Source organism: Chinchilla lanigera, unplaced genomic scaffold, assembly GCF_000276665.1.
Source record: "Chinchilla lanigera isolate Chin_1 unplaced genomic scaffold, ChiLan1.0 scaffold00011, whole genome shotgun sequence".
Lineage (NCBI taxonomy): Eukaryota > Metazoa > Chordata > Mammalia > Rodentia > Chinchillidae > Chinchilla > Chinchilla lanigera.
The window spans coordinates 35,072,452-35,089,412 of NW_004955412.1; the positions used below are offsets into that span (position 1 = coordinate 35,072,452).

General features: G+C 39.8%; 1 protein-coding gene across 3 annotated transcripts in view; it reads left to right on the plus strand.

The window, feature by feature from the left end:
• The window catches only part of Acad8 (acyl-CoA dehydrogenase family, member 8), a 16,253-nt gene extending 4,815 nt beyond the window's left edge, over positions 1-11,438 (plus strand). Inside the window, exons 2-11 of one of the 3 annotated variants that reach the window (XM_005378593.2) lie at positions 1,049-1,149; positions 1,549-1,718; positions 2,293-2,402; positions 2,828-2,904; positions 3,288-3,425; positions 6,922-7,057; positions 7,158-7,255; positions 7,570-7,722; positions 8,624-8,726; positions 10,540-11,310. In XM_005378593.2, coding sequence (XP_005378650.1) covers positions 1,049-1,149; positions 1,549-1,718; positions 2,293-2,402; positions 2,828-2,904; positions 3,288-3,425; positions 6,922-7,057; positions 7,158-7,255; positions 7,570-7,722; positions 8,624-8,726; positions 10,540-10,592 — 1,139 coding nt within the window. In that variant the 3' untranslated portion in view covers positions 10,593-11,310. Of the gene's footprint in view, positions 1-808; positions 1,150-1,548; positions 1,719-2,292; positions 2,403-2,827; positions 2,905-3,287; positions 3,426-6,921; positions 7,058-7,157; positions 7,256-7,569; positions 7,723-8,623; positions 8,727-10,539 lie in introns of all 3 variants that reach the window. The other 2 variants (XM_005378595.2, XM_005378594.2) reach the window with 2 other exon arrangements.
• Positions 11,439-16,961: the final 5,523 nt, after the last annotated feature.

Below are 16,961 nucleotides of genomic sequence, written 5' to 3' on the forward strand. Positions count from 1 at the left end.
AAAAAAAAAAAAAAAAGACATTGATATGTAGAAATAATCAAGGAATCATCTGGAATGGTGTTCATTTATGTGTTTTGTTCTTTCTCTGGGCATGAGATGCTAAGCACAGTTTTCTTTTTGTGTTTTTTTGACTTGTGCTATTATAAAATATTCCTACTAGAGGAAATTAAGAATTGGTGTTACATATATAGGTGATGTTTGTGTTAATTAGTTTGATTTTAGTAATCATTTCACAATTTTTATATATCTTGAAACATGATGGTGTCCACTTCCACAAAAAAAGTAATATCAAGCCCTTAAGTCCTCTTGCCCCTTTCATTTTCCCAGCCACCACTGTACTACAAGTTTTCATTGTATCTTCAAGTATAGGCATGTTCTCCTTTTAGTTTTTCTTAGCATACTTGAAGTAGGTGGTTCTTTCACGACAAAAGAAATAATTGCTAATAAAGTAGGTCTCATTGCGCCTTTGCAAATTTCTGGTTCTATTGCCTTGTGCTGGTTCCCAAACTTCCCAATCTTTTCTTTTCTAAACATGCGAGTCCAAAAGGTCACTTTAGCAGAGGAGTCTTTTAGCTTTTAGTTTCTGTGTATATCTAGGAATTTGAGTTATCTTGCAAAATGTGAAAATATTTTAGGCCTTAACTATTTGACAGTTGTGCTTTCCAATTCAGTTCTGTCTTACTCAATGCAGTCTTTGAGAAAGGTATATGAACTAAATTCTGTGTTTATGCCACTAGTATCCATCCTGCTTTTCCCACTCTGATCCTGTTTCTCCCCATTTTTTTCACTGTTACCTCTGCCTATTTAGGACTACAACTGTATTTCTCTAAGTGGTGAAGAGATGTCTCAGAAGTCACTAAGTATTATCCCTTTCCCACCAGAGAAACTGCTTAATGATGGATGATGCTGTACTCTGGCTGCTAAAGGCCCTACTATGTATGGGAAATGCTACAATTGGTCCACTGTCTGAGCTTCATGGTACTTCTTATTGGTGGTACTCTTTTCTGACACCTGTTGTAGATTTGAGCATATACAATCCTGCCCACAGCTTCCATGGGACTAAATGAAGAACAGAAAGAATTTCAAAAAGTGGCTTTTGACTTTGCTGCCCGGGAGATGGCTCCAAATATGGCAGAGTGGGACCAGAAGGTAAGAGTTTTCCTTCTGGCTAGATGTCCCAACAAATGTTGCACAAGGTGACCCTTACAGTCATCTCTGTATAATCATAATTGCTCAGTATCTATTCTCGTCTTCCCAACACTTAACTATAAGTAAGAGAACTGGTAATAGGCAATTCCTTTCATAGAAGGAATCTTGATCATCTTTTAAGATACCTTTTTTCTTTTTAAGTGAACAAAGATTTGGACATACTTAAAACCAGTGTAATAAAACCTGTAAAAAGGAAAAAAATGAGATGATAAAAACTTTAATAAGAGAATCTCTCTGCTTTTCTAATTGCAGATACCCTGGCCCTTGCATTGTATTCTGTAAAGGAGAGTCCATCTCTGAAATAGTTACTAATGACTCTGCTGCCCTTTTTGCATATAGGAACTATTCCCTGTGGAAATGATGCGAAAGGCAGCCCAGCTAGGCTTTGGGGGAGTCTATATTCAAACGGATGTTGGTGGATCTGGACTGTCACGGCTTGATACCTCTGTCATCTTTGAAGCCTTGGCTACAGGCTGTACAAGCACTACAGCCTACATAAGCATTCACAAGTGAGTGCCAAAGCTGGAACAGTACAAAGTAGTGCCCACATGGGTTGACTGGGACATTTCGGATTCATAAGGAAAAGGCTAATCATGTTGGGTGGGTTGCCCTAGTTCCTTAAGGAACTAGGAACCCTTGAGGAACTAGACTGATAATAGCATGTGGACTTGATTTTACTGTCTTGTACATTGCTTAGAGAATCAAGTTGGTCAGACTTCTCCAGAAGAATAGTCAGAGTCCTATCACCCCTTCCCTTAATCCACAAGTGAAAGGTCTAGTAATTTGAGAAAATACATCTAATTGATTTTTTAGGTATTCATTTAATCTAATTACAAATAGTATCAGAGTCCAGGTGAGAAATACTTTGGTCCTAGTTATGTCTGGATATTACATGTTCCAGGCATATGTTTTAATCCAGTCCTTTCCTTTAAAGTTGAATCTTCTCAAATGTGACTTTCCCCTTCTCATTCTCTCTCTGCTTTACTGTATTTTGCTGTCCTTTATTCTCTTTCCCTACCACTCCCCATTTCCTTTTCTCTCTTTATCTGTGTCAATATCTTTCCTTCTTGGTGGCCCAATCAGCATGTGTGCCTGGATAATTGATCGCTTTGGAACTGAGGAACAGAGGCACAAATTTTGCCCACCACTTTGTACCATGGAGAAGTTTGCCTCTTACTGCCTTACTGAACCAGGTGCGTTTGCCATCCTGCAGGTGAGATCTAATAAGGAGAGTGGTATAACTCAGGTGTAGCCACTGAGCTCTCCTTTCTGCTAATTGACACACAGAGACACTGTTTTGCGAGCAGTTTGGTCATGGAGTAATGAGAATCTCATAACCTCATGCCACTGGACTCAGAAATCTCATGGTCTGTCGTGGCCACAAACCAAATTTCCTCATAAGCAACTCACTGCAAGGTGGTGTGTTGGGAAAGCAACAGTGATTTGCTTGGAGTAAGTTTGTACTCAGTTTTCACAGAGTACAGAGAATTCCTTAAGCCATTTGGATTTTAAAGTAGTACATGCTTTCCTTTGTCATTAAGATTTCCTAGGGGATGGAACCATGTTGGGTTCCTTTAATGTCACTGGCTTCTTCAGTCTCTTTTGATCCCTGCCTCAGGAAGTGGGAGTGATGCTGCCTCTCTTTTGACCTCTGCTAAACGACAAGGAGATCATTACATCCTCAATGGCTCCAAGGTACCAGCATACTGTCTTCTCAGAGCAAATTGGATGTTGTTCCCTCCTTGCTGCTGACATCCCCTGATCCCTTGAGTCTATGAGTTAATATTCCTATAGGTTTGTATGTGTCAGGAAGAGAACCTCTTGACCCATTTCCCTATATCACCTTACTGTTTATCTCTTCTGATTGATTCCAGATAATTTTATCCCTCCCTGTTTTATATTCTTAGCAACTAACTCCTTGTTCTTTAGTCACTGCAGTTACCTGCTATCCCCCTCAGTTTCTGTGTTGTACCCTGTGTGTCTTATTGTTGGGGGAACTCAAGCATTTTCTCAGAAGTTATGGTCAGAACTCACATGGTCCTTAACATCCGTGCACCCCACCCCGGTCTCTAACACAGGCCTTCATCAGTGGTGGTGGTGAATCAGACATCTACGTGGTCATGTGCCGAACTGGAGGACCAGGCCCCAAAGGCATTTCCTGCATAGTTGTTGAGAAGGGGACTCCTGGCCTCAGCTTTGGCAAGAAGGAGAAAAAGGTGAGTGGCTGTGGGATAAGAAGCAGTTTAAGCTATAAGTCTGTTCCACCAGCCTCTGAGCACCTACACTGTTTCATGAAATAGGCTTCACATACTTTGTAATCTGTCTTTGGAGCAGTTGCTTCAATTCTGATTTTCAACAGGAGCATATAAAATAGACTAGGACATTGTTAAAAAAGCACCAAGCTTTTGGGGAAAGAGACAGAGTTTGCCAGGAACCTGTACAAGCTGCCTATTAAGTTTTGTCATCTCTCTTACATCTGCTCTTGCCCTGCATTTCTTAAGTAGCTGTGGTTTGGCTGAACTTTCTCTCAAGAAGAGATAGCTATAGAAAGTCTGATATTAATTGGAAGACTTAGCAATGAAAAGCATAGAGATGACTTTTCTCTAAAAATAAAATAAAACTCATTGAGGGGATTGTGGATATTTCAGTAATCTAAGGACAGTGTTTCCATTGGTATTCTGAAAAATAAGGCATTTCTAGGATTATGATTCCTAGATTTGTAGTAATGTGACTGATGTCAGTAGTAAGGCTAAGACTCATTCAGATTTTTTGGACTAGGTGATCAAAACAGTCTACCTCCAGTTAGTACTGTTGTTATTAGGACTTTTGGGGAAAAGTCAGGTAATAAAGTGACCCTCAAATATACCTCTTTCTCATATCTCCTAGTGTTTCTATATTTTCTTTCATTATCCTTCCTAACGCTTTGTAACCACCAAGGAGTTATGAGTTGTAGCCCCACTTTTGTAATATAACAGGCATTTATGAGGTACTAATAGGCACTTACAGGTACCTACTGTGGGCAGTCTTTTACTAACCCCAGGGAACAAAAATACTATTTTTTTTATGATGCTGAGGATCAAACTCAGGACCTTGTGCTTGCTAGGCAAGTGTTCTGCCATTGAACTACACCTCTCAGCCCATGAAGATGCAGAATTATTAGTCACCCAAAGCGGTGTTTTAGATTGTAAAACATGATATTTTATCTATATAAACTCTGTGATATAGGGAAAGCTCATATGTGCCGTATAAGAGTACCTGTGGAAACACTGTCCTTAGATTACTGAAATATCCACAATCCCCTTAATGAGTTTTACTTTATTTTTAAAGAAATGTCACCTCTATGCTTTTCATTGCTAAGTCTTCTGGTCAGTATCAGACTTTCTATAGCTATCCCTTCTTGAGAGAAAGTTCAGCAAAACCACAGCTACTTAAGAAATGCAGGGCAAGGGTAGATGTAAGAGAGATGACAAAACTTAATAGGCAGCTTGTACTTCCTGGCAAACTGTGTCCCTTTCCCCTGAAGCTTGGTGCTTTTTAAACAATGTCCTAGTCTATTTTATATGCTCCTGTTGAAAATCAGAATAGAAGCAACTGCTCCAAAGGCAGACTATAGAGTATGTGAAGCCTATTTCATAAAACAGTATAGGTGCTCAGTGGCCAGTAGCAGATTTGGATTTTTTAATCGTAGAAATATTTGTTTTGGGTAACAACAAAAGACACACAAAACTGACTTTTGTAGCCTGGCACAGTTTTACAATCAAGTTATACTGGTGCAGGTATTTCTTTTTATGGGGAGTGACGGTTATTTTATTTTAACTCACCTAAGTAGCATCCACTCAGTATTTCTGCTGTCTCTTGACAGAACAAGTTGAGAGTGTAGAAGAAATTGCAAATGTTTTAAGTAAACAAAAAGTATATTGTAGGTCTCCTTGTTTACTATCTTCACCTTTAAGCATACATATGTATATTTTTTTCTTTCTTCTGTTTTTGTTTTTATTAGTTTTGCTTTATATATTTTTAAATGTAGGGGAACTTTGGAAGAATATCTCTTCATTCACTAGACAGCTAACATGTGCCCACTGTGTAGCAAGCACTCTTCTAAATTACCAGTCCAGCAGTGAGGGAGACAGATATGCTTCACCTTGTGGAATTCACATTTTATTAGGCAGCCATCTCATAGATGAGTTACCTGTTAGGAAGGAAATTAAACAGAGTGATGTGATTGTGATTGAAGAGGAGTTTCTTTATATAGGACAAGGCTTTCTGAGGCCATGGCATTCGAGGTGAGATCTAAAGTATTAGAAGAAGCTGTCTCAGAATTCTGGGCAGCAGTAAAAGCAGATACAAAGGGCCTGAGGTGAGAATAAGATTAGCCTATATGAGAAGTGACAAAAAAAAAAAAAAAAAAAAAAAAGATATTGCTAGAAGGTGGTAAGCAAGAAAGGGATGATATGAGATGCAGGTGGAGAGGTGTTCGGAGCAGCAGGCCTGTCTCCTTCCTTGTTCTTTGTTAATCTTCCCACAGTAATGAGCTTTCACTTGGCATATTGAGCACACTATGCTCTGAGAGTTTTAAACCTCTAGTTTTGCGTTGATTTCATGGAAGAATAATGAAGACTTGTTTTATCTCATAGTTAATTGCTAAAGGTTTTATGTAGAAGAATGAGTTTTATTAGAGTGGTGGAAGTGAAGATTCTTTATTAGAGAGTATCAAGATAATCAGTAAAGAAGAGATAAGACAGACAGCAGGATTGGGCTCTAGTAGTAGTGGTCCAAGTATACAAGTTCTTCCAAAAGGCAGAGGGACCACCTGTCCTTTCTGGCTGCAGCTTTCTGGGGCTTCTGACAGGATTAGGAGAGGAATTCTCTGAGAGGGGAAGAAGGTAGATATTTGCATGGCATGGAACTAGAGAGCAGAAGTTAGGAGATAGGAGTTATCTGTTCTTTAATAATCAGACCTTCTTAAGGTCAGAACTTTCTGATTGATTCTTACCTTTAGGTGTTTATATTCTTTGGGGGGAAATGAAGTATATAGGTAACTGCTACACAGGTCAGTGTTAGAAGATTTTAAACAGTGGTGGAGACTGAAGATTAAAAAGGGCACGTTCAGGGACAACTCTGGTGGCAGGAGGCCTCATCTAAGCTATATGGTGGTGAGAATGGGGAAGTGAAGTTCTGTTGGAGAGTGCAGAGCAAAAGAGAGTGTGCCTGAAAATGTAAAGGTACCAAGCTCAGACCAGCTTACCGGAATGGAGATAGGAGAAGGCTGGGTCAGGTTTAGGAAATGATAGAAGGCCTTGTGTAAAAGGGCTGTTTTGTCAAGTAAGGAAATTTGTTGAATGCTTTATATGAAAAAATGATTGATGTAAAAGCAGTAGTATTAAAGAGCATACCCATAGAAGCACCAAAAGTGAGAACAGCTCCTGTCCCAGTCCTGCAAAAAGTTGTGAGAAATGTTCATAGATTATCTAGCAGAGTAGACATTAGCAGGTAGATTCTTTTAATATGTTTTAAGATGTTTAGTTGAAATGAGCGTGTTTGTGAGTGTTGACCACCCTTTAAATCTGAACTTTTTCTTTTTCTTCACTTTATATTCTCATGGGTCTAAGCCCCAGCATGCTAGACCCCATATTTCATGGGCTTCCATCTACAGGGAATGCTATCCTGCAAGAGGTACTGTTGGGCAACCACCCAGTCCCTGATTTTTGCCAGGTGGGGTGGAACTCCCAGCCAACCCGAGCTGTAATCTTTGAAGACTGTGGTGTCCCTGTGGCCAACAGAATTGGAAGTGAGGGACAGGGCTTCCTCATTGCCATGAAAGGACTGAATGGAGGACGAATCAATGTCGGTGAGGACAGGAAGGAGTTGGGCAGGGATGGAGGGAGCGAGCTGGAGCCAGCAGCGCTATATTCAGGTGCACTTGAGATCTTAGTATTCTTCCCCTTTAGCTTCCTGCTCCTTGGGAGCTGCTCATGCTTCAATCATCCTTACCCGAGACCACCTCAATGTCCGGAAGCAGTTTGGAGCACCTTTGGCCAGTAACCAGGTAAGGTCCCAGTTGTCTTTGCATTTGTTCTCTAATCTTTAGACCTGCTGAAGGGCACACATTGTCTAGGAGAGAGAGAGGCCACACTATCCCTTGTGGAGCCTGCCACCATCTTAACTGGAGCTTGTGCTTTGTTTTTGCCAGTCATCTTTTTTAGGAGGCAATACTGTCAAAGTACAGGGCAAGCAAAATGGATGTAAAAAGCAGTGGGTTTTCTCTGTAGAGGAGGCAGGAGTTTTTGAACAGTTGGATCACTTGGTTCCAGGTCAAGTGCCTGTCTAAGCTCCTCCATCTTGTCTTCCCTGTTGCTGCAGTACCTGCAATTCCAGTTGGCAGATATGGCCACAAGGCTGGTGGCTTCCCGGCTGATGATCCGCACTGCAGCAGTGGCTCTGCAAGAGGAGCGGGAAGATGCGGTGGTGCTGTGCTCCATGGCCAAGCTCTTTGCTACAGAGGAATGCTTTGCTGTAAGTGATAAGCCCTCTGGCCCATCTGGGATAAGCAGGGAGCGGCCCCTGGGCCCAGCAACATGGAGAGGTATGTCAGCTGTGGAATGTGGAGCCCAGCCCTGCTGGGTTGCTGTAAGAGTTACCATGGGCCTTATTGATATGAATAAATTCAGAAGCGCTAGAAGTGTGGCTTGGCCCTGGGTCCTAGCTCCCAGCATCGAAAACAAAACAAAACAAACAAACAAAAAAAAACATGAGAAGGGGCTGGGGATTTAGCTCAGTGGCACAGCGCCTGCCTGGCAAGTGCAAGGTCATGAGTTCGAGTCCTATAACAGAAAAACAAAAATCAAAAAAACATGAGGGGAAAACATCATTTAACCAGTTAATTAACTTGTGAGATGCCTGTATGGGATCTCTCATAACTGGGTTTTTACCCACACTTCGTTATGTCGCTGACATCTGGTTGTATTCTAGATGAGATACAACCTTTGGAAGGTTCAGAGCAAACAATGCCTCTAGCCCAAATTTAGCACTGTTGTGTTTACATGGTCAGGTGCAAAGCCATTTCCACACAAAGCCATTTCCATACAGAGGTGGCATTAAAACTAGGTGGCACCTGAGCTTCATATAATTCACCCAAAGTGATTGTGGCAACTTCTTACCAACAGGTGATTAAATAAGAAAGACAAAGGTCTGAGTTTTTTCTGTAGTAGAAACTGGTAAATTCAGTAGGTGAAATTTCCTTACTATCTCTGACCATATAGAATATGGAGCCCCATTTTGGGGTTAAGTAGTTACCTGTGGGTTGTTTTTCTTCCTATTAGTTTACAGCAGGATGCCAGATTGGGACAAGGCTGGGGAGGAAATCCACTTACTCCATGGTCTTCCCACAATCAAAGAGATTCTTTTCTCCCTGCAGATCTGCAACCAGGCTGTACAAATGCATGGAGGCTATGGCTATCTGAAGGATTATGCTGTTCAGCAGTACATGCGGGACTCCAGGGTCCACCAAATTCTAGAAGGTAAAATTTGCCAGAGATTATTCTCTTCCTGACAGGACAGTTCCAAGATCGTTGCTTTTCTTGCTTGTCTTATCCCTGTGCTGGCTAGTTCTTTGGGTCCCATTAGACCCTGTCTGGCTTCCTGTTTCCTTTCGTTCCTTACCTCTGCTTTGGAAGTGGCCTGTTGCAGCACTGGAAAGAGCACTAGCCTGGGAGCAAGCAGATTCTGCTTTGTTTCCATGAGGAAGGCATCACATTACTCCACTTCTGCTCTTTTTCTTTGTGGAACTGAGAGTCCAAAATGAGATAGCAAATGAGAAATCCTGTTGAAAACTATAACAGCGGCTGTTCTTTATTGTTATCAAGGGCCTGGTCCTCAAGGATCTCAGAAGTTCTATTTAGTAATTTCCAAAATAAATATGAGCTAGCATGAGTACCAGCAGTTCTATAGATTTATTATAAGCCCCATGATCTAAATGATTTCTATGTCAATATTGCTAGCAGAATTTTCAATAAAATAAAATGTCAGTATATGAGTATTTCCTTATAAAATGCTTAAGCCATTGGAGTCAGGCTCAGAATATGGCCTTCTGCATTCTTCAGCCAGTCTTGAAGTGACAGGAGTGTTATTGGTAGCTGGTGTTGGTAGTCAGGGCTGTTACACTTTAGGAAAAGCAGATAGGGCAGAGGCTTCTCTAAGTGACTTTTCAGTGAAGCAATGTGGGGCTGCATAAATGGGGACATAGGAGAAGCCTTTGAGCATTGACTTACCTGCCTCTTTCAAAGCATTTTTCTCAAACTTCTGCACATAGCAGAAGCCCCTAGAGGATTTAAGACAGACTACTGGGCCCCGCCCTCAGAGATTTTGCACCTTGCTTGGAAGTGCACCTAACTTGGAACTGAAATTTGCATTTCTAATAGTTTTTTAAGCGAGGCTGCTGCTGCTTGTTTGGGGGTAACTATATACTGAACCCCACTCCTTTGGTGTTATGTCTAAATCATAAGATTCTAAGGTTTACTTTGCTGCTTTGTACTGTCAGCCTTATCTCTAATACATATTTATTGATTTTAATCCCTAGTGTTCAGATTGATTTTTTAGAATTTTGTGGCTATGGGAAGCTATCTTCATTGTAACAGTGTTTTTTAATTTGGTTATATTAAATAGGAAGCCAAATACATTTATCTTGGGTCATGCTCTCATATGCTAGTAGAAGAATTGGGGCACTAGTCACTGTATCACTTTGTTTCATCGTGGGCTGCAAAGGGCTTATATTTTTCTTTGCATTACAGGCCACTGCTAAAAGTGAAGCAAACAATTCATCCCTTGATCCTTTCCTTTAAGGGAAAATATTTTGTTTTAAAGGTTAAGTTTCAGATTACCAAGGAAACTTATAAAATATGTGGGGAAAAAAGATCACTCATGTTTCTACATCCAGAATTACTATTTTGATTACTATTACTATTTTGGTATATCTTCTTATTTTTTAAATTTGTGGGCAAGAAATTGAACCTAGGGCTTTGTACATCCATGCCAACCAAGTACTGTATCACTGAATTATACCCCCAGCACAATACTTTTTTTATACTTTTTTTTCTGTTTTTGTAAGCCTATAGTTTTTTAGGTTAGTGTTATACTACTTTTAGTCTGCCTTTTAAAAATACAAGCATTTTTATCAAAGGTATTTTTTATAGTATTTCTCATTGTCATCTTTCTGTACTTTAGAGAGAAGTCTGTGATAGTCCCAGACCTCCCAGGAATAAAAGCATCAATTCTAGTTTAAATACTCAACTACTTTGCAGCTATGAAATCCTTCCTTCTTTCACCCTCTTGCAGGTACCAATGAGGTGATGAGGTTGCTGATCTCTCGAAGCCTACTCCAGGAGTAGCACCCATGCTTGATATGTGGACTCTTGGGTTCCAGATGAATCATGGATTGGATTGAAGAGCTGAGCTCTTCAAAGGTTGGCAGCAGAGCTGCACTGTGTTGGTGGCAGTATTTGGTTCTCACATTGGAGCAGAGTTCTCAGTAGAACTGGAAGAGATGCCCTGATTAGACATGTCACAAGAAGACCTACCACCTTATTTTCCTAATGCTGGAAAAATAGCTAGTTTTTATTCAGAGCCAAAGTCTTGTCATCTTGGTTTGTTTGCATTTTCTTAGTTCACTGGATTCCTCTAGGGGCCTGGGTACTTCCACTGAGACTTTCCCTGGTTCTAGAGCAAAGGCAAGGGAAAAGAAAATGCCCTCCTGTGTCTTGTGTTCTCTGTACGTAGTGTCAGTATCTCTGGATAGCACACCTCTGGATATAAATCATGATAAAATGAGTACTTGGAACAACTGAGTTATGATTTAGGGTATATACCTGCTTTGGAACTACCTTAACGTCGACTGAGGTTATTTGGAAATTGGAATATTTGATGTAGCTTTTTCTTTTTGAGAAGCCTATGGTCTAAGGATGGTAACCAAGGTTTCTGTAATCTTTCTTGAGAAGCACTCAATATACTAAGTATATTTTCTGAATTTGTTTCTTTTTTTGGAGTTGCTTTTCTTTTTAAATATTTTTGATCACTACATTAATAAAGTCTGCTTCTTTCTGTATTGTCTCCATGTCTACTAAAGTTAGGTTTTATCTCTTTAACTAAGCCTTTACAACTCTTTCTAAGGTTTGTAGTATATTTAATTAAACATTTAGCTGGATTTTGGAGTAACAATTAAAAATCTCCTAGGTGAATGTTTGTGTTTTTTAAAAAAGTATGGTCCTTGAGTTATGAATAGTTTTGCAAGTTAAGCATTGTTTGTGGCATATAAAAGTAGATGTAAAGTAATATTCAAAGACAAAGACTTTATAGAAAATACAGTGTTCCACTAGGTACAGTGGTACACACCTGTAATCTCAGCTACCTGGGAGGCTGAGGTGGGAAGATTATGAGTTTTAGCCTGGGCAACCCAGTGAGACCCTGTCTTAAAATAAAAAGATCTGAGAGTATAGTTCAATGCTCCTTGAGTTCTCCAGTACTCCAGGAGACAGGGAAAGGTGAGAAGGGAGGGAAAGAAAATATCTGTAGCTATCGAAAGAAAACTTTCTTTGAGTGCATATTCTGGGGATGGAACTGTGTTGAACACTGTAGGGGGCAGAGTGTAAGTGGAATATATACAAAGTTTAAAATATGATTCTGTCACTCAGGGCTGGCGTTAATAGAGGAGCTGAGGCAAGTATAGTACATGGGAAAGACACAGCAGCTTAAGATTGAGAAGGGAGAAGTGATGAAGTCAGAAGAGGTTCATAGAGAAATTAGGAACTCAAACTAAGGAAAGTGTATAGTAGTTAAGGAGAAGCAAGAAATTCAGTTTCAGACAGCAAAGAGCCAGAGCCAGGAAATGTATAAGAATTGCATGGGAGCTATTGATACTTTTGCTTATTGTGGTTTGGGGTTGGCTGGGATAGAAAAAAATTGTAAGTTGAATCTGGATGGAAATGATGAAAGCCAAGGATGAGATTTTATTTAGTAAGCAGGGGAGAGCAATGGAGAGTTTTTACTGAGGAGGATGTGAAATTAATCCATTTATAAGAACAATCTTTAGTGCATATGGGAGATGGATATGAATGGAAAGAAGCTAAGTCATACCCAGTCCAGTAGGGCCTTGAAATAGTCAAGGTATGAAGCAATTTGAGCCCCTCCTTGGAAAGTAACAGGAAAGAGCCAATGTCAGTGACTATCAAACAGTACTTAGAATGTCCACTGTGAAACTTGAAGACCACACACCTACTTTCTGGCACTCCTATTCTGAAAAGCTGCTATTCTGACTCAAACAAAAATAATGCAGTGTTGACATCTTCCTATGTGTTCTCCTTGTAAGACCAAAGAAATGACAGTTACTAACAGTAAATTTTTCTGGGCCGAAGATGTAGCTCAGTTGTAGAGTATTTGCCTGGCATGTGAGAATCCCTGGGTGTGATACCCAGCACTGGAGTCAGGAACATTTCTCACTGCCACCCTCAGATATATTCAGAGATTTCAGTTTCTCAATATCCTTGCAAGAGATTTTGACATTTGTAGCAAATAAACATAGTGAACTTAAGCTAATTTCTATCATTGTTTATTTGTTTATATCATAAATAAAAGCAGGATGTATGCTGATGGTCAGATACAACTTAGATTGGACAGGTCTTATGGATTAGAAAGGCAGGCAAGTAAGAAACAGTTTCAGTATGCAGGGGGAAGCAATAGACATGTGTAGAGTGCTCTGAGCAGGAGACATCATAATAGGGTTACCTAAGCAGAATGTCCAGGATTTCCCTCCCCACTTCCATCCCTGGTAGGCGACTGAACCAGGGCAGGTTTCGGGAATCCTCTGTGTCTCACTCATGGCATTGCTCCACTGGATGCCTGACCAGAGGTAAGACCTTTCAGAACTGAAGGATATGACAGGGTTATTATACTGTCTGCCCACCTCTACAAGCCATATTAACTATAAAAGGGATTTGTATGCAAGAAGCTGGGTTTATTCTATAGTAACTTTACATGCAAAAAGCCAAAATTGGACCTTTCTTTTTATACTATACACAGAAATCTAAATGGATAAAAGAACTGAACTTAACTAGATCAAAGAGTTAAATTAAGATCTGACTCTATAAAACTAAAAAAAGGGGAAGGCATCATGACACTGGCCCTTGCAATGATTTCATAGGTATGACCTTGAAAGCACAGGTAGCAAAAGCAAAGACAAACAGGTGTACATCAAACGAAACAGCTTTTGTATAGCAAAGGAAACAGCCAGAAGTCAGTCTACAAATTGGGAGAAGATATTTGCATAACTTACAAGGGAGGGGGATAATTTCTAAAATATATAAGGAACTCATTTGCAAGAAAACATCAGCCAAGAGAGGTGATAGGGCCTACATGAAGAGATAAAGGTAAGGAAGAAGTGCAAGCACCCATCAAAGCGGGGAGAAGGCGATGGTGCTAAGTGAGAATGACTCATACTGGGAGAAAAGGGGAAATTGGGAAAATGAGAAAATGACACAGTCCAAACGCCACCATAGGGATAGAGGATGAACAAAACACCAGGGCCCTTAACCATTTAAGTCATTAAAAGTATGAGTTTTGTTTTCTTCTGAGGCAGTTAGGGACTTACAAGCAGTTTTTGCTAAAATTCAGTAACTCTTCACTTGGACCTACAGATGTCCAACAGGTAACTAACTAAAAGCGGAACAAAGCTTGACCTTTATTTTGTATCTATGTCATTTATTAACTTAAAACTTGGGGTCACATTCTTGCTCAGCTCTGCATGTGGGCATATTAATCAGTGTCTGTCTAAACATTGAGAAAACAAGGTTGATTAGCCCTTGAATTTACATAACCTATCTTATGGCCCTTCAAGGCTGAGGACACCAAGATAAGAGATTTACAGGGACATTCAGCTGCCACTGAGTGCCCAGAAAGATGTCTCTGGTCATTAAAGCTGAGGTCATGTTCCATTCCAGCAGAGCTTCCACAAGACTGAGACTACTTTAAGCTGAGACAGTCATCTCATAGAGACCAAATTTACCCCCAGAAACAATAAGGACACTATCTTGCAAAATCAGAACTGAGATAAGGATCAACCTGTTTCTAGCCCACCTCAGCTAATCCAGAAGGGCTGGCCTCATTCTCCTGTGAGTGGATCCAGTGTGACCCTCTTCATCAGAACTGAAGAAGGTGAAGTCCTTTCTTTTTTTCCTATTTGTAACTCTGCCTCACAAATTTGCCTATGCCTCACACTAATGCATTCTGAAATTCTTTTTCTGGGATGATCAGTTAAAAACCTCCTCCACGGGGCAAGTTGAAGTCTCCATCTCCTCTTTGGGGAGCCTTCTTTGAACCCAGTCTGGTGATTAAAACAGTAGGAGAAGAAGAAATTTGAAGATAATATACTAAATTTTCCACAGGCCAAGAGCATATTCATCTCAGATGGAACATCTATGTGAACTGTAGAGTGGGCAGTTGGTACCTGGGTTTGACATTTAGGGAAGAGTAAGGCTTGTCCTGTCATGGTGTCTTCCACTCCACAGAGTCACACCACCACTCCTTTGTATTTATGTTGAATGTTTTTATTGCTTCTAGAACTTCCACTCATTTGTCCTTGCTACTGAATATAGTTGTAATTTTTTTATTTGTTGGTTTAGTTTTTTAGTTTTTGGTTTTGTCTTGTTATTTTGTGAGGATCAAACCCAGAGCTCTGAGCATGGTAGGCAAACACTCTATCACTGAATTACACCCTTGCCCCAATATACTTTTTGTGGTCTTCTAGATTTAAAATCAGTTCTCTTTGCCCTCGCTCACAGAGTTTCTACTGTTTGCCCTGTTCACTGATGCCAACCCGATTTACTCATGAATGAAAGAATTTGCTGCATATATAAGTCCCTTGATTTTTTTGAACAATGTTTTTAATATATCACAACCAGGAAAGTATTTGTTGTTTATTAAGTTTTTAATTTAATTAGATATCCTGTATTTTTGTTTGCTAAATCTGTCAACCCTTTGCACAGAACATCTCCTACTGTTACCTTTCTTGTGTGTGCTACAAATGAACATCCTAACATTTTCTTGAAAATTCCTCTGGTCATAGAGTATAGGACATAGGAAAGTTTCTGAGAGATCCGTGATCCTTCTTTCCTGCTCTGTCCCTTCAGAACTTGTCATTTTCTGACATAGTAGTGCATCCTATACTTATTTTTCTTGTCTATTAATGACCCCTCATTAGATTGCTAGTTCCTTAGGGGCTCGGGATTTAGCTCAGCGGCACAGCACCTGCCTGGCAAGCGCAAGGTCGTGAGTTTGATTCCCGGTAAAAAAAAAAAAAGATTGTTAGTTCCTTGGAGGCAAGATCCCCTTCCGCCATTCTTCTTTATTCCTAAAACAATGCCTACCACATGAGAAACTCAGTAAATACTTAGGTGAGTCAATTATTTTCTTCTTTTGGACAACTTTTGATCTGTAACTGCTAGAATACAGTCTATTTATGAGAGCATTGCAGAAATCACAAGTTAAAAATCTCAAAGCAGAAACCTTCAATGTAAAATTAAGAATTGAGATTAGCTACATCAAAATCACTTATAGATCTTGTTTAAAAGACCTTCATCCTACCCAAGTACTTCAGAATTAATCTCTATGAGTAAGGGAGGGAAAATGCTGAGATGGGGGAGAAGAAGGGAAGAAAAAAAAAAGAATAGGAGAAAATAATGGAAACAAAGCTTTTGTAAATAAACAGGGGAAGAGGGGTTGAAGGAAGGGGAGGGGATTGGGGGGAAAAAAGAAAAATCAAGATATATTACCTACAGGTATAAATTCCCTATGATGAATGTGATAATTATATCTAAAGTGTACCAATAAAATTAATTAAACATTTTCTGTGAGTGAGAACCAAGAATGTATTTTGTTTTATACTGCTGCTGCTGTTATTTTAGCTGTTTTGATATGGCCAGTCCAAGGACTGGCGTGTGGGCACTAGACCTATTCAATACCTCATATGTGATCTAGGAGGAAAATAAATTTTGTGCAAGGTGCTTTGTATTTTACTGCTTGTTGAAAGCCAAACCTGTGGTAAAACCAGGTATGTGTTAAGACGTCTGTTTTTAAGCTGTATAACAACATATCACTGAAAGAGCTGAGATACGTCCTTCCGATAGGTTGAATTGTGTCCCTAAAAGATAATGTTGAAGCCCTAACTCCTGTTACTTCAGAGTGTGACCTTATTTGGCACATGTAATTCATTAAGGTTAGGTCACACTAGAATAGGTTAAACCTTTAATTCAATATGATTAGTCTCTATAAGAAGATGGTCATGTGACAACACATGCAAAGGAAGAATACCATGTTAAGGTGGAGACAGAGGAGCCTGGGCCAGTTCAGTGGTAAAGTGCTTGCCTACCATGCATGAAGCCCTTGATTCCATTCCCAGGACTGGAAAAAAAAATACGGAGGCAGAGATTGGAGTGATGCATCTACAAACCAAGATACACCAAGGATTGCTGGTTATCACCAGAAACTAGGAGGGAAACAAATACATTCAAGGTCTCCACAATGGAAATTATAAAGTATTGCTTTTAAAGAGGACTCAAATAAATGGAAAGATACATTCATAGATTGGAAAGCTCAATATGAAGATTGAAGTTCTTTCAAAAGATCTACAGAATCAACTGGAATTAATGCAATACAACCAAAATCTTAACAGAATTATTTTTAGAGGTAGAATTTTATTCCAAAATCATTTG